At 40.5% G+C, this 18546-nt stretch overlaps 1 protein-coding gene across 2 annotated transcripts in view; it reads right to left on the minus strand.

Annotated features, from left to right (window-relative positions):
- The window catches only part of FRMD6 (FERM domain containing 6), a 78988-nt gene that overhangs the window by 18390 nt on the left and 42052 nt on the right, over nucleotides 1-18546 (minus strand). Inside the window, exons 3-8 of one of the 2 annotated variants that reach the window (XM_004698585.2) lie at nucleotides 15392-15482; nucleotides 10557-10636; nucleotides 9481-9557; nucleotides 5924-6110; nucleotides 3430-3585; nucleotides 200-265 (exon numbers count right to left, since the gene is read on the minus strand). In XM_004698585.2, coding sequence (XP_004698642.1) covers nucleotides 200-265; nucleotides 3430-3585; nucleotides 5924-6110; nucleotides 9481-9557; nucleotides 10557-10636; nucleotides 15392-15482 — 657 coding nt within the window. Of the gene's footprint in view, nucleotides 1-199; nucleotides 266-3429; nucleotides 3586-5923; nucleotides 6111-9480; nucleotides 9558-10532; nucleotides 10637-15391; nucleotides 15483-18546 lie in introns of both variants that reach the window. The other variant, XM_004698584.2, reaches the window with a different exon arrangement.

The raw sequence follows: 18546 nt of genomic DNA on the forward strand, positions 1-18546 counted from the left end.
AGGTTTCTGCTACAGAGAATTTATTACTGTCTGCAATTGGACTGACTTACTATATCCATCCCGCCTCATCTGCTGTGCCAGACAAAAGGAAAACCCTGGCCAATCAAGGGCAAGAAATGACCCACCCACTGCAGGACCACTCGGCCTCGCTGTAAAGATACCGTCTGTACCACTGGTCATTTATTTTCCATTTACCCACCTGGAAAATCTGTATCCCCCGCATTGTCAATCCCAGGGTCAGGGAAGCTTCAATTTCTCTTTTATCCTGTAGGAATTACATTTTATGAAAAATAATATTTTTCTTCTACAATGGACAATTCAGCACCCAAAAAGGGGGGACAGGGGTTGTTGGAAAGTTTTAGACTTCAAATGCGTTGTCTTTCCATAGCTCTAGTTTTCTCTAAAGGTGGCGTTCTGGTGAGAGGGTGGTTATGAATCGAGCTGCCAACAGTTAAAAGGACAGCAGTTCGAAACTACCAGCCGCTCCGCGGGAGGAAGACGAGGCTTCAGAGTTACGTCTCGGGAAACCCACAGGAGCAGCTCTACCTTGTGGCATTGTCTCAGTAGCAGTGGTGACTGAGCGAGTTTTTTCTCCAATATTTAAGAAAATCACAAACACATATTCCAGTAATATTAGTAGTATTCTACTTTGAAAGCCTGACATTTCAGAAGTTTAATGGTTTTGCCCTACATTACATCATGATACGTGTATTTTAATACATATGATGATGTGTTCTGAGATTCACTAGACTTTGTACATTTATAACTGGCCAACTCTTCCACCTCCAAAGACAAAATGAGAGGAAAGTGACTCAACGTTTAAAGCGCTCTCATGAGACAGATGACAAAGCTGTAAAAACCTTTATGCTCAGTTAATTTAGAAACGAAAATACTTATTTTTAATATCTACAATGATCACTTCCCAGTATACTAGACATTTTACTAACTAAGTCATAATCCACTAAAAATAAACTACTAGGGTATGAAGGAAAGAGTACTCATCTGTAATACCTGTCTGGGTAGGCATGAAGAAGTTAAATAAAATCACTTGGCAATCAATTTTTTTCCTATTTGAGACGTTTTTAATAAAAAATAATTCTACAGAGATTTTCATTGTGTACAATATCAGTTTCCCCACGAACGCAGGAAAACATATGCTTAGAAAATGTATCTAGGACTGGCATGGTAAAGAAAAGTTATCGTCTATTTTCACCACATGGGCTGGGCCCCTCAAGGAATCCATTTTTACATCAAGAAAGAAGCAAACAGTACGGGTTTAACAGGAGAAACCAATCCATCGTGAGATGAATTGAGGCCAATTTCCTTTCCCAGAGCTCATCGACTGCTTCTTGAAATATGATTATGCTCCTAACAACGCTGGTTGCACTTGTACGATAGAAGAGGGGCACAGACTTTGTCACCCCCCCACCCCTAGAATGTTCCTTGTCCTCTGTGCACCTTATCGTCTCCATCTACCTCTAAATGAAGCCATCTTAATGGGTGCTGCCTGATTCCTGCAAAGAATGGCAACTCTGCCCATGCGCTAACCGTTTTTATTTACCTTTTATTCAGCTAGAGTTTTCTTAAATATCTTTCTTTCAGCAGGTAGGAGAGAAGTGTACAATACTTTAAGCAAATTTGAAAATATTAATTTTTATATAAAAGATAAGTTGAGTATAAATACTTTACCTGCAGGGTTCTTAAGTGGGCTCTTTAAGATAGTAAGCACTCATAGTAAATAAGGCACAAAAACAATGAATATTTATTGAGCATTCACTTAGGTGCCAAGCACTCCACCTAGTTATTTCAGAATCATTATCTCATTGAGTCTCCCCAGCCTCGTTAAGTGTTTGGCATCACTCCCACTGAGAGATGGCCCAGGGTCACGGTTAGATTTACCTAGGATCCCAACAATAGACAAGATACCTAGGGTTTCTCATGCGCTCTAATTTCAAAACCACATAATTCTAATATAGCATGGCCATTCCTAACACATTTTAAAACACAAACTGATTGTCCAATGTGCATTTCTTTGCATTTTCTCGCCATACAGAAACAGGGCAGATTCAGGTGTTGCTATGGAGTAACACATGGAATCTCTCCAGGCAACAACCACAGCACCATCACCAAAACAGAACAAAACCCTAGTCCTTTTAGGAATTTAGCCAGCTATCTTAGGGAACACAAGTGTGTCTTTCAACAATGACAGAGAATTAGCCATGTATACCTTAGGCCTACTTAATGTTCTGAACCAGCCAGGAAGATTACCTAACAATAGATACAAAGCACCATCGAGTCTCCACTGGTCGAGCCATGTTAACCTTACAGGAAAGGGGATTGTGGAGACAGCAAGCATGATGGTCACTGCAGCAAGTGCGTATACTCAACAGTGTCGTAAGCAATGTTCATCACTGAACTCCTTTATTTTTCAAAAAGCCTAAAAGGTAGGTGTGTTATTGCCCCCGTTTTAACCACAGGTAAACAGAAGCACAGAGAGGTTAAGTAATTTGCCTCGAATCACACAGCAAGAGGCAAAGCTGGGATTCAATCCAGGCATTTGGGGCCAACAGACCATCCCCATCAGGATGTCTCATTTGGTCGAAGAACACACTTTTGGGTGCTTAAAATGGGAATTTGGGAGCTCTTCCCAATGACGCAGTACTTGCTGAATGAGGGAGGAGGAGGAGGAGGAAGGGAAGGGAAGATAGCAGAAAGCAGTGGGGAGAGTCGGTCTCTGCAGAGCCCGCCTCACGCTGTCATTGGATGTGTGATCTTCAATGTGGGAAGGGAAAAATGGGCTGAAAGGACAGGATGCAAAGGAGAGTAGCAGACTCCAGAGTGGATGCCTCTGCTGTCAAGGTCAGGCTTAAATACTGACTCTAGGTCACTAGTTTTATGATCTTTGATGAAGTAGTTCACCTTCCTGGCCTATTATATGAAGATTGCAATTTGTGGGGATCCAAAGAGAAAAGATAAAGTGTATCCAACAAAAAACAGTGTTCAGTAAAGGTCTGTGGTCAAGGTCACATTCTTATTATTTATGGATACTCTGCGGGTACGGCTTCCCTTTGCAGAAGATAAACAATCAGGAGGAAACAAGTCGCAGGTTTTACTTCCCAAAGCAGAAGGGCAGCTTTGAGGGCACGACAACTATGCAGACTCACTGAAAACCACATGCACGTGTGTAGCAGATTTGTTATCTCCTTGTTAGCACCATTAAAAAGTAGCACATCGCTTCTAGAGCAGAGGAAAAGCATTCTTGCTTCCTTCCAAGTCTGACCTATGAGAACAAACAGTGGTCCAGATCTCATTCTTTAAAATGCCCGTTCGAAACCGAAGTCAGTTTTTAATAAAAACTTCACCTAACTGAAAAGGGCTCCGACCCTCCCCCGACCCCGCCACGAGCTGCCGACTGCTGCAGTGTTGTACCTTGTACAATCTGTAGTAGTGCACTGCCACATCATCCAGGCGGACAGCCTCTTTGATGTATTTCAGATGGGCCTCGGAAGCGGTCAGTGCAAACTGATCCTTGTGCATGTTTGGAATGTGCTTCAGGATGTAGTCCTTCCCCCGCTTGGAAACAACCTGTTGGAATACAAGGGATGTGCCATGCAGCATTTGTTGGAGGGATGTGCGTCCCACCCACACCCCTGAGGATGAAAGGAAGAGCCCCGAAAATTGGCCGTGTAAATTGGCTAATTTCCATCAGAAAAGCCCCACTATTTGTCTGTTTTCACCATCTGCTAGGTTACTAGACTGAGTCAGCTAATATTTGTAAGCTATGAAGTCAATTTTTCTGTGTGCTAAGAAGAAAAGTCACAAGAAAGTGGGGGTGGTGGTGGTGGTAATGCGTCCTATAGTCTTAAAAGTCACCAAGGAAACAGAACATGAGGCATGTCAGCCAAGCTTCCATCACTGTGTGTACGTCACTGTGCACGCTTGCACAATTACTGATGTCAAGAAACACCTTGACTGACAGCACATCTTCAGGTCCTGAATCCTATTTAAATTCTTCTAAAATGACAGCCACAAAGTGGGAGGTGCTGAAGGTTAATCCAAAAAAGGCATGCGACCGGGAAGAAGTCTCTGAAACATTTTCGGTTCTCGCATAAACGGCTGACTATAATTGTTCTATTTGAGTATGTAAGGGAAAACAATGTCATTCCAATACTCATCAAAATTCACTGGGGCTTAAAGTTTCATCGGTCGGTGGGTTAGGCCCTTAGAAGTAAAAAATACGGAGCACGCAGCAGCTGCAGGCTGAGAGAAAGGTGTTAGATTAGTTAAAGCTTGGGCTGATTTTATAAAAATTGCAATAAATGGAAAGAGTTATGTAAAGTGATCAAGAAGAGCACAGCTTAAAATGATCACAGTTAAAAATAAACAAAGGAGTTGACCATTTAAAAATATCTTCATAGATATTGACACTGTTTCTGTTTGGGTAGTTTACAGATAATTAAACATGATAAATTATTGGCTGATTACCAATGTTGTTACAAAGTTTTCTTCCTAGAATCCTAGACTTTATATGGGGATGAACTGCGTCAGGATTTGACAACCTTTTTCATGCCAAGAATACATAGCAAAATACTATTTTTTAAGGGTGCCAAAATATATGGGTTTGGCCATCCTATGGGCTGGGGAGACTGGAAACAATAGAGACACGAGAGACGCCATGGTGCACTAATTGGGAAACTGCTTTAAATCATCAAGATCCAGTGAGCAACTGAAGACAGCTACCTAGGCAGTGTGAACATAGGCTCATTTTGGTCCAACGGACCTTGATATGTAGAAGCCTGACCCTTTTCGTGGTTTCTCTAAGTGCTGCAAATCACCTTGCTGAGAAGTGCTGAGAAGTAGAAAAGGCTAACGTGATACACCCGTTCTTTGGGGCAAGAAACAACGAGCTCATTTGGGAGTAGGCTGTCAAACACAGACTTATCTGCATGCAGGGATGTATTAAGCCTATAGGAGAAGGGCTGGACAACTGGACAGTTTGCCCTGCTATTAACCAGAGTAACAGCGGAGGTGCAGAAGAATTTTATTTTGTAAGTTGTGTAACAGAGGATGCTGTTAAGGGACTGGAGAGGGGAGGCATAAAGTAAGCGACAAGGGGGCCTCTTGTATGACTCTCAGTCTCTAGGCAACAGAGTGGATGACCGTGCCACATCCTGAGCTTGGGAACCGAGAGCTGCAAGCACAGAACGCTGAAGTGGGAAGAAGATAGATTCAATTGGGGCCATCTCGAGTTTGAGGTGCTTATGGACAGCCAATTATAAAGTGGCTACAAGGGAGGCAGATTTGGGAGTTGCCAGCATGGAGGCAGTTGTTAAAAGCATGATTGTGAATAATATCTCCTAAGGTAGGTTACAAATGACAGAGACAATCAGGAAAAGGCATGATGTGCTCCCCCGCCCCCTCAGACTTGGCAAAACAGCCATCTCATCTCCTTAGGTAGATCGCCGTCAGTAAAGTGGTGAGAGAGGAAATCAGGTGGGAAAGGGGCTATGGACATACACATTGTTTCAGGAAGTCAACGGAAACTGAAACCAAAAGATAATGGAACATTTTGAAGTCCCATTGTAATTGGGTAGTAAAGAAGATTCGATAGATAGAAGATAAATAGATAGATAGATACACACACATATAACCACTGTTGTTCTTCCGAGATGCTCCATCACCATCTTTAGGATAGACAGACATCCTCTGCCCCGTTAGCTTAAGCAGGTAAGAAGCAGGAGAGCATCCACACGTCGCATATGCTGCACTCTCACAGTGTCAGATTTGGGTTGGGGCATCATGAAAGGGTTACTGTGCATAAAATATCTGGGCTCCCAGGTCCTGAAGCAGCCTGAGTGGCAGCACAATGTACTAGAAATGTGCTTTAAAAAAGCACTCTTTAGAATTTGAAAACAGTGCCTACCCAAGATGGGAAGTAAGCCTCTGGCTCAAAGTATTTTCCATAGTGCTTATTTCTTTTGAAGTTTCCAAGATCAGCCTGCAAGGCAAAGGCTGCCAGCAGGAAGTAGGCCTCCTCCCGGAGCACACACTGAGAATGAAGCACTTGTTTTCTCAGGTGCCAGTAATAATAGAATCTTGCTGCTCTGTCACTATGAAAATGAAAGAAAACAGAAGTCACATTTTGATGGAACAATCCAATGGCATGTAAACAGAACCCAAATCCTGCTACCCATCTCGTGACAGGAGCCCTTCTGTTCCTGTCCCCACCTTGCTCTCTCTCCTCACTGAAGTGGACAGGTTGCAGCCAAGACCTGACTGTTGTGTCCCTGAGGTCACTGGGGAGTCAGACTCTAAATCACATTACTCAGGCTGCAAAGATAAATTCCCTACGGTTTCTAACATTTGATTCTTCAGAGAAGGTGTGAGTGTCTTAAATTATTCCACTCCTAGATGGTTTATCACTGAATCAGTATTAGTATAGATGCCTAGGAATCTGTTGTTTGTATAAAACTTATTCTACTGCAACTATGTGTCATATGTTATACGAAAATGGACAAATGTGAGGGGCAGTTCCAGCTTTAGTGTCTTGTTATTCTTTCCTTGTTTGTTCTCCAGCTAGAAGCATTGAACCTTCGAAGTCCCTTTCAAAATGCTTCTGTTTATATGTCCTAGAAAGAAAAGTTACCTAACAACAAACATTGCTTTTATATTTCTCTAAGGATGAATGAACTGAAAAATCCTATTTAAATCATTTTTGGTTACTATTATTAAGGGGATATTATTATTATATTTTTACAGGCAAATATCATGACAATCATAATATGTCCCACAAATGGAAATACTCATAGTACACTCACTACAATGTCTTGAAGTCAGAAATAAATATAAAACTCAAAACCAAGCTCCCTGCCATTGAGCCAGTACTGACTCATAGAGACCCTACAGAACAGGGTAGCTAGAACTGCCCCCGTGAAGTTCCGATACACTATTAATGGCTTCAAACTGGTGACCTTGCGGCGATCAGCCTAACAGGTATATATAGACACCATTAAATACATGGAGTAAGAAATTCTGACTGAGGAAACACATGGTCAAAGCTCCATAATGCATCACAGGCAAATAGGATGCCTTTACGATCAAAGTGAAAATGTAAGACACACGTGTGTGTGCACATATGGCTGGATGCATCTTAATGAACCATTGATCACCTTGTTATTTTAGGTTAGGTGTTTACCCGAGGATCAGTTCATTAGTTGATCATAAAAGCAGAAGGTCTGACTTTAGCTAGGGTCACATGTAAGCATGGAGGACTTGAAATAAAACATTTATGTAGTTTCCCCCCTTGGGACTGAGGACTTTTCAGCGCCCTTCTTGTCTTGCTGCTGACCACACAGTGGCTGGACTGGTCCATCCCGAGGAAGTAAGGGCAGAAGTATAGTAGGGAGGAGGCATTTATTAGCCCCAGGAGGCGAAATAATACATTCCCCTTCTTTCTGGTGCACTTTACACTGAACAGGTAAGTTGGGAGAAAATTTTCAGAAAAGTTTCAATGTTCAAAACTCTAATTCTTTACCATTGGTTTTTATTTCTTTATATGAATCTGGGATGATATAAAGAGCTCATCTTTCACATGTAACTCACTTGCCAAGTGCATCTTTCTCTCTTGTACATGCAGTTTCTCAAAGTTCAAAAATAAATAAGCACAACACCGTTCACCTGACAGTCAGGCATTGCTTAACATTCACCACACGTTCTCTGAACTAGGGCGTTAGTGATTTGGGCATTGCGCGAACACCTTCTCATCCCGTTCTTCAAGCATCTTCTTGGGCAAGGGCATGTGGTCCTTTTCTTCAAGCATCTTGGATTACGTTCCATGCACCAGTAGTGACTGCCAATGTTCTGAGAGGGATTAGCTGTTGAGTTTGGCCTTCAAGTCCATACCATTAGCAAGCTTCCCATATCTGAGATGGGTCCCTCTCTCGTTTCCGTTAGCCTTGTGGCTTTCAGTGGAGTCAAACTTTTCACAGGTTGGAGTTTTTGTGTGTGTGCTAGTTTCTGAGGATTGTCCTGAGTAGAATCTGCCTAAGTCATGAGCAAAAGCATTCACAAATTTTCCACCTTCATGTGGTTTTATAACCTTTGTTTCATTTCCTAACTGATACTTACACTTTGCCTTTTGCTGCTGCAATCTCTAGCACTGGTTTTACTGCCTTTGATTCAAATAATCAGAGTAATATTTTCACAAGAAAATTGAACTGAGAGATTGTGTGACAGCGCTCGAGCGGTGCATGATGCATCAGGCTGGATGTTGCTGATGAGGGGTTGAAGTAATAGTAAACTTTTTAGAGAGAAAGTACAATATGCACGTGTTTATTATGACAAGACAAAGATATTAGAAGTTCCATGTGTATTGTTCCATTGGAAGTGAAAGTGTTTGTATACAAGAGACATAGGAGACATGTGTTGTGTATGGGAAGTGGTTGTATTTGCTACATTCCATTCTCTGATGGGGATTTGCGAATGCTATTATAACTTTATGGGACTATGTACACATATATAGTCAGACTCTGTCTGAACAGACGTTATGCGATGCATGACTGTACTATTATTTTCAGTCAACCAATAAATCACTGCTAAAAAGTTTCCCATTCTGTTGCTGTTACTGTGTGTCACCAGTTCGATTCTGACCCACAGACATCCTTTAGGACAGAAGAACTGCCCCTTAGGCTTTCCTAAGCTCTAATACTGACGGGAGAAGACTGCCAGGGTTTTTTTTCCCATGAGAGGCTGGGGGCCTTTTGGTTCGCAGCGGAGCACGAACCCTTGTGCCACCAGGGTTCATACAAATGACTAGAGTTCTCAGATAGTGGATTCTGGATCTGTACTACGAGCACGGTATTACTTGCGCACTCACCTCCAGAACATGAAGTCAGTAAGCTGCCACTATCACACTACCCTTAGATTCTCAGAAGACAGCTTTTTTGGTCTTAATTTCAGCGTTAACGCTATTGTGAAGCATAGAGCAAGAAGAGAAGCAAGACGCCAGATGTGGAAAGAAATGCAGGCTCTATAAGTACTTTGCACTCTTGAGGACAGAGTTCTGATCTCCAGCCCATTCTTCACTGGAAAATATAAGGCTTCAATCCATTTTTCTGCTCTTCATCAAAATGCTAGTTCTTTCTTGAAAAAAACGTATCTTTCTGGAGGCTGATTTGTTTGGAATTCAGGCCACGAAGTGTGAGCCAGTGAAATGGTTAACATTTCCATTGAGAGTTGACTGTCATCCTTCGGTCATTGCTCATTCATTCAACAAACGTTTGCAGGTGTGCCTGTTGTGGCAGGGACTGAGCATACATCAGAGTGCCCAAAGATTAATTTAAAAGGTAAAAAAGAAGTCCCTCCTCATATGGAATTCATAGTCTAGCAAGAGAAGACGAACAATAAATATACATAACGTATTTCCTAAGTGCGATTGGGAGTTAGGGGGGAAATGGTTTAGACTCTCTTCTCTCCTCATACCTGATTAATCTGCCATTTTCTACATAGTACTGCACACGGAAATGGATGATCATAGGTGGTCCAAACTGGTCAATACCCTAAAACAAAGACACATTTTAAAATGAAGCTATTTTTTGCTTTTTACAACTGGGTTTCAAAATCAACCAAAATACCATTATTTGAGAGATACCATTTAATAGTGAGAGGATTTATCCACTTCTAATGAGTGGGGCTTGAAGTAGATACGGTAGTTAACCCATATGGGTGTCAGGCCCACATAAACACATGAGTTATATCACAAAATGGACACCATCACTCTACTTGATTCTCACTCACTGTGGTGCCAATGGCAACATACGGGAAGATAAAAATAAATGCCTGTGGACATTTCTAGCTGTGATTCAGCTCCTCTCACTGCCTTGCCCCCCTGTGGTGACCATTTGCTCCTTATTACAAATGTTCCCTTTTCTTCTGGCATCCCACATACCACATTCTAACATGCTGTTTGTTTACTCAGACATCCATGTTCCTTACTTTGTAGTTAGCTTTGAAGTAGTCTTGCAGCTAATTCCAAGAATTCTCAAAGCACAAATTCAAGGATCTAAAATTAGACACTGGTTTCTTTCCTGACTTACCATGGATGGTCCTGGAAACACTGCAAATGACAGTGACTACTCTTAGGTGTAAATGGAGTTTAATACAGCTATCAGGTACAATAACATCATAAAGTGTCAACACGTGTACGTACAATGATATAGTGAAACTGCTAAGCCAGCAGGTTTGACATGGCTACAGGAGAGGCACAAACACTCAGTCTCTCTACCTGAATGTTTCCCTTCAAAGCACGAGCCCCAGATTATAAAAGTTATTATCTGAGGTCATTTTACCAGATATCTGAGATCCATTGCTAGTTGCTATAAACTATGGACACTTGATTAATTTGCCATTTTAGAACTGATTTCCCTATCCTATTCTCCACTGCATAACAGTATTAAATTTTTTTCTAATGTATAATAGCTGAAATACACATTTTAAAAAAATCAAAATAATTTCACTCATAAAGGCAATCTCACCCAAGTGACTTCGTATTGGCGTACCTTGCTGGCCTCTTTTTTCCATTCTTTTGGGCAATATTTATAAAGTTTTTGTGACAACTCCATATAAACATGTTCATTATCTATGTTTAAAAAAGAGAGAGACACTAACATAAACAATATGTTTTTCGAAGAATAGAAAGAGAAACAAATTCCTGAAAAAGCATCAAGGTTTGTGACTATACCAGGAATTCATATTAAAAAGCAAAGCAAAACCAAACTCATGGCCATTGATTTGATTCTGACTCAAGAGTGACTCTACAACCAGATATTAAAAGATGCAAGGTCGTGTGCTAGCTATTAATGAGATCTAAAAATATATATTACTTTATTTTCATAATTCAGAATAGTTCGCATTTAAAACATGTAATGTTTCCTTCCTTTCTCTCAGTTTCTAAAGTCACTGTAACTTCCAACCCTGGGGGTGCGGGGGGTATTACTCTTGGGGGGTATGTTTTTGTTTGGCTCATAGAAGACCTTTCATAGGTGGAAAATAATGAGATGGGGCAGAAACATCATCTGAGTTGCCAGAAATCACTATTTCCAAGTGAGAAGCAGAACTATACTTTCTGAGGAACAGGAGGTCTTTCAGACTATTCCTTCTCTGTGTTCTGCACAAGAAAATCTGGACCGGCAAAACGAAAAACCATTACTTGCCCTGCCTCTGAAATCCATCTCATGAGGCTAGGGGAAGGCACTGGGGGTTTGCAAGAGTTAAAGACAACAGAGGCAAACACTGCTCTACTCACAATCCTGCAGGAGCGGTGCACTGCGAGTAGACAGACCCACAGACTGAGCAAGTATGGTATGGAGCGTGGTCTACACCTGTGTGTGTGTGTATACCTATAGATATATAGAGAGAGATATACAGATAGGTCTAACAGAGGACATTTTTACCTGGGTCTTTACCTTTGTTGAAAATACATAAATGAATGTAGGGGAGCATACACGGGCCAAAGTGATGGAAATATCTTTAACATAACCTGACACCTTGAGGGAAGGAATGGGGTGGGGACTCAGTACATCAAGGTCAGCTGCAATAACAGTTCACAAGCACCATGTTTTCCATCCTATTTTGTTGAGTAGCAACTGAGATCTTAAAAGCTTGTGAGGGGGAGGAAGGATTAAAGAATTAAAGGAATGTTGTATGCTTCATCGGTGCTACACTGCACCCAGACTGGCTCGTCTCCTCCCCGCGACCCTTCTGTAAGTGGATGTCCAATTGCCTCCAGATGGGCTTTGGGTCTCCACTGCACACTCCCCCTCACTCAAATGATATGATTTTTTGGTCTTTAATGCCTGATACCTGATCCCATCGACACCTCATGATCACACAGGCTGGTGTGCTTCTTCCATGTGGACTTGGTTGCTTCTTAGCTAAATGGCTGCTTATTTGTCTTCAAGCCTTTTAGACCCCAGATGCTATATCTTTTGATACCCAAGCACCATCAGCTTTCTTCACCACATTTGCTTATGTACCCACTTTGTCTTCAGCGATTGTGTTGGGATGGTGAACATCATGGGATGCCAAGTTAATAAAACAAAGTGTTCTTGCATTGAAGGAGTACTTGAGTAGAGGCCCAATGTCCATCTGCTACCTTAATACTGAACCTATAAATATATGCACATAGATCTATTCCCCATCATCATATATAAATATATTTACATATGTACATGCCTTTATTTAGACCTCTATAAATGCCGTTTGCCTCCTAGTTCTTTCTTCTATTTCCTTTTACTTTCCTCTTGTCCCACTCTCATGCTCAGTCTTCATTTGGGTTTCAGTAATTCCTCTCGGTTACATTACCCTTGATCAAGCCCTACCAGGCCTCCTACACCCTCCTTGCCATCGATTTCAATCACTTGTTCCCTTGTCCCTGGGTTTGCTAACACCCACTTCCTTTTCCCTGCCTCCCCCTTTCTCATGATAATTTATACATTATTATTATTTTTTCATGTCTTATAGTGTCCGATGACTCCTTTCACTCACTTTTCTGTTGTCTATCCCCCTGGGAGGGGGTTATAGCTAGATCATTGTGTTCAGTTCCCACTTTCTCCCCCCACCTCCCCCTTACGATCCTGGTATGGCTGCTCTTGATATTTGTCCTGAGGGGTTTATCTGTCCTGGATTCTCTGTGTTTCCAGCTCTTATCTGTACTAGTGTACATGCTCTGGTCTAGCCAAATGTGTAAGGTAGAGTGCTCCCAGAAGTGTCGGTCCCATTGTTTTCTCATCCAGATTGTTTATCCCACCTATCTTATCTAGATAGACCTGCAGAAATAATAATATGCACAAAAGCAAGATAGAGCAAAACAAAGCAGCAAAAGAAGACAACAACAACAACAAAAAATACCAATGACAAAAAGAGAGAAAATCCTATAAATCTGTTTGCTGACCTTTAGGAGTATTTTCAATTCTGATCGTGACCCTAACTCTACCTTACAAATTGTTGGATATAAAACTCATGCTTTTCTCTGTAAACCTTTACCCTAAATAAAAGCAAAACAGATTTTTTATATAAAACAAAAACATATTCTTTCTAGAAGGGAAACGTGGCCCTCTGACTATTCCAAGAGTAACAGTTTGACGATATAGTGAACTTCTGACTAAATCCTGGGGTTTAATGGAAAAATACTGAGAGAACAGGAAAAGTTACAAGTTGCTCATTGTCTATAGGTGACGTATTGTCAACCTATTTGAATGATAGGGAAGGGGACTCATAGATAAAAAATGAGAATGTTACCCAAATTCATTTGATATGTCAGATGAAACCAACTAAAAGCCCATCTCACAAATTAAACATGAACTGAACCAGAGCCACACAACTTTCCTGAAGAATATAATTTACAGTGTGGCTTGAGTTCCCATGGGAAGAGATGGCATGGAGAATAGATGGAGACTGCCACATGAGCACACATATATTTTAAAACTGCCACTGTCTTCACCACTTGACAGTGGGACCAGAGCTTTATACTTTTTAGAATTCTCAACAAAGCAGGTAGAGAAGTCATTTCCATTTGACAGGTGAGAAAATTGAAGTTGAGGGAAAAAATGAGCAGCTGATACTAAGAGCTTAAGTAGAGAGAAAATGTTTTGAGGATGTTGATGGCAACAAACGTACAAATGTGCTTGACACAATGGATGGATGGATGGATGGATGGATGGATGGATGGATGGATGGATGGATGGATGGATTGTGACGAGAGCTATATGAGCCCACAATAAAATGATTTTTTAATCATTTTATTAGGGGCTCATAAAACTCTTATCACAATCTATACACACATCAATTGTGTAAAGCGCATTTGTACATTCATTGCCCTCATCACTCTCAAAACATTTCCTCTCCATTTAAGCCCCCGGCATTAGGTCCTCACCCAATAAAATTATTTTTAAAAAGAAAATTGAAGCTTAAAGGAGTCTAGTGATGTGTGCAGAGCCATGCAGCTAGTTCATGGTCGAAGCAGAATTAGAACCAGGTCATCTGATTCTGATTCCCATGTTCTTTCATCATTCGTCTTTTTAAAAAGAATACCTTTGAAAAGTTCTGAAACCTAAAGAAGTGGTCATCTTGTTTTCGTGGACTGACTGGTTGAACACCAAGAATCAACAGTAGGGCTCTAGGAGTTATTAGAAGAACTAACTATGAATATAGAATAATAAAAGGAAAATGATTTGGGCATCTGACTGCTGCTAAGCCCTTCTTTGAAAGAATCACTGGACAAACAAACGTATGATGCTCAGCATTGTTACCACCACAGGGGAAAAAAAAGGAACAGGAACAATCGGCTGATCAACAGGGTCCTGAAGTGTCCCTGCTCCCAGTGACCCTGCCTTTCTCCTAGCAAGGAACTGAAAATGGCTCGTACCTTCCACACAGAAGACCCTGTGTATCCCCTGGTCTTCTCTACGCACTTCCCAGCAGGTCAGAGCTAAATGGCAGCGACTAGTCCCTAAGACCCACCCCCTAAGACTTTACATCTGAATCAAACAAGAGAAGAGAATTTAAAATCCAAGTATAAAATATGATTAAATATATTTCAAAATAGGGCCATCTTGTCCAGTCAGACAGAGGTAATATAAAAAGCTTTTTGGCATCTAGAAGATGAAATTTAATTAGAGAAATTTAAAAATTGTGTGATTTGATTTGAAGGAAGAAAAGTCACGAGGAATGGCTACAGAGAACTGGGAATTTCACTCTGACTAAAGAGTTATGGGAAAGGAAAGGTTGTGTGGAGTGAAGCCTTAACTTGACCATCTGCTCTACAGTGTACAGTGGAAACTGACATGAAGTCTCCAAGTCACATTACCTGACTGGTGAGGGGAAAAAACAGAAAATAAAGGGTCAAGTTAATGTTGTAGATTTATGTTACAACTTTTATATAAAGTGAAGGAGAACTTGGATAAAGTGTCAGTTTTACTATGTTTAAACTTATTTTTAATTAAAAAAATTAAAACACAAATTGAATTATAAAAATACCTAGGATATTTTCTTCCTAGCTCCAGCTACGCCCTGAGCCCAATGAAACAGAACCAGACAAAACCAAAAAGCATAAAATCAAGCTTGATTAGTTGAAAATACATTAAATCCAGACCACTAACAAATAAGTACAAACTATATTAAATATCTAGTCTAGAATCCTAAACTTTGTTAAGAAATATACAATAGTTGTGGTTAAAAATGAATACCAAGTTCAAAAAATTATGACCCTTTTATGGCCATTTTTTTGATAACCACAATTTGATAGCAGCATGTTTGATGGCAGTTACAGCGATAAAATGCCATTTGATCAGAGAGCGTTAGCTACAATCCTTATAGTGATGGGCTGGGCACTTACTTTGTATGACACTGAGTCCAAAGAGGTGACAATCCTTTAGCCTGAGAAGGTCACACACCTGGACCAGCAACTGGTGACACAGAATTTTAACCTGTAGGGGGAAAAACATAACTTCAATAACAATTCAGCAAACTTTACAATCTGCCACAACCTGGCAATTTAGGGAACTGTAAGTGTACACCTGGAATGGACATACTGAACTACCAAAAGCAGCTGCTAGTTTATAGAAATCAGTTTAATCTATAGCTATTTCAACGGTTATCACAATACCAATTTTTATAACATAGTAATTAAGTACCTATGTAATCTTGTACAAGACACACAAATCTTATGATATCTGGATAAAGACGTACTCTAAAGCCATGGTGTGTGGTAGATATATTTCTTAGAGTATATTCAATAAACATTGGGTGGCCAATATATGGATAAAGACGTACTCTAAAGCCACGGTGTGTGGTAGATACATTTCTTAGCGTATATTCAATAAACATTGGGTGGCCAACTGCAAGGTCAGCTGATGGGCCTTCTACTCCTGTAAGGAATGACTATCTCAGAAACCCACAGGGACCGCTCCCCCCAAGTCACCACTGACTCTGGTAGTGAGCTTGGTTTGGGGTTTGGTGATACTCAAAACAGCCTGATACTCAAGATTATCCAAAATACTGGCTTAGCAAATATCCCTTACAGGTAAGTTTGCCTCTTGATGGACTAAGCAAAATTCTCATATATTCCAATGAGTGAATGCCTAGTCTTTTTTTTTTTTAATCTTAATAAATCACTTTTGTCTCATACCTTCCTAGTACATAAGTCAGATTCCTTTGCAGAGACCTGATACAATAAAAAAATAATTAGATGATATTCATTTGTAAATCTGGGGTAAGTTCTTCTGATTGTCACATTTTAAATAATAGAATAATCTTTAAAGGCTACAGATTTAACATTTTCTCAAATGTTTAATGAAGTAGGTTTGGGTAGCTGCTCTGCTCAGTCATTTGAGGACTCAGGATCACTAAAGAGCATGAGAATCAGGGTAGACTTTAAAAAGCATCCTGGTACAATTTTTTCATTGTTATAGAAGTAAGACGTGAGCCTCAGAGAGCATAATGTCAAGAAGCTAATCGTAGTAAAAGCAGAGACTCCCAACCCGACTTGGTTGCGTATTAAAATATATTCATCTATGTATATTAAAATGTGTGTGACGTGACAATGTATCATCTGGATCACACCCACTTCTCACTTGTCAACGTGGCTATGTTTCCAGAACCTTTTCCTTTGTGTGAAAATTGCTATCATGCACAAATCGAGACCGACCCTATTCGATCACAAAATGGAGAAAGAAAACATCATTAGATAACTGCCAATCCACGGAGGGTCGTGTTCCAGCCAAGCTGACACACACCTTTAACCGTCACAGCTACTGGTAGTCCTGCCTCGTGCCTCACATTCACTTCTGCCAGACACACGTAATAAATGCACAGAATGCTCAGGTAACAGGTTTAAAATATTGGATAATGAGAGAGTTGAGAAAGGAGGAGTGGGTGTTTAAAGATAAGGTAGCTTTTCCCTTCTGATTTATACTATTAATTTTTAAATCATTTCTTGAATGATACCAAGGCCATTTTTAATGATTATAAATTCTAAATCAGTTAACTCTGAACTCATGCTGTTTGATTACATCTTAACCTCACAAGCCAAGGTCCCCCAATCATTGAAAGCCAAACACATCAAAACTGGCAATGATTCCAACTGCAGAAAGAGCAATCGGTCTACCGCGCTTTTCCACATTCATTATTAAACAGCAACCACCTGAAGCTCCTGATCCACTGGAAAGAACAAAGCTATCTAAGACCAGAGTAGCTGCTTAGAAGCACCCGGAACTTAGTGAAGCCTGTTCCGTGGTACATACTCAGCGCAGATAGATGTACAGGAGCCGCTCAGCATATGGCTGATGGAGGAGAACCAGGAGTCTGATTCCCCTGTTAGTTCCTCACCTTTCACCGGATTCAGCACTAGAGACGACACGCTGGCCTACCAAGCCAGCCCCTTTATGAACATGTCAAACAGGGATTTAGGATGACTGTAGCATGCAAACACACCAACACCCCTAGGCGAACACATGTGGCAATGGGTAAACATGAGATTTCTGCCCTACCGGAGGTCTATGTTAGCACCAGTACTTGCTAAAAAAGATTTTGGATTTCAAGTTCCGTATTACCATACTTCCACTTTACAAATAAGCTTACATAAACAGAAGGACAAAGAAAAGGAGAACATCTTACAAAGTTTAATGCCACACTAGAAATTTGAGAGGTAAAATTTCCCATCATTGAGAGCACTTTGTGACGGACACAAAGTGGCAAGGTTAAAAAGTAATCAAACCTTAAAAGAAAAATCCCAAACCTAAAATGAAGCTTATATAAAATAATGGTTAAAGTGTGCGTGACTGATGTTCAAATAATGTTGTACATGTTTTCCTCCACAGTCTATATAATTAGGATTGTTTCACAAATTTAAATCAAGTATTTGGAGCCTACTGAAAAAGCTCTTTAACGATTGTCAAGTAACTATGTGCTTTTGTTTTAAAAACTATAATTAAACAAGGCTGTGACTTTGAAGCCTTACCTGCTGTGCAAAACCTTAAGTTTCAGCGTTTGCATATTATGAGTTATTAAGGCTACATTTTAGCTGACTGTGAACATTTTCAGTTCTTTAATCTTTAGGAGAAAGGTGAATGTAAAGTGCTACATACAGTATGTGGTAATAACAGTTAAAGCAGTATCTAAAAATATGCTCTCTATTAAAATTTTTAATAGAAATAACATTTGATCCTAAATGTCAGTGGTTTACTATTGAGCAACAATGTTTAAGATATGCTGCAGGAAAAAGAAAAGATTCACAGCTGTGATGGCACAGGTTCTAACTCACGGCAGCCCACCTCAACCCACAGCCAGCCCCAGGCAGGACTGTTCCCGAGGGCTTCTGAGACTGTAAATCTTTCTTTTTTCTAATCATTTTATTGGGGCCTGTATTAGTCTAGGTACTTTAGAGAAACAAATCCACAGCAACTCATGTATAAGAGAGTTTTATGTAAAGAAAGTGTGCATCATGAAAACATCCCAACCCAATGCTGCCCAAGCCCACAAGTCCAACATTAA

Source organism: Echinops telfairi, unplaced genomic scaffold, assembly GCF_000313985.2.
Source record: "Echinops telfairi isolate 266 unplaced genomic scaffold, ASM31398v2 ScPeMD7_18;HRSCAF=68, whole genome shotgun sequence".
Taxonomy (NCBI): Eukaryota; Metazoa; Chordata; class Mammalia; order Afrosoricida; family Tenrecidae; genus Echinops; species Echinops telfairi.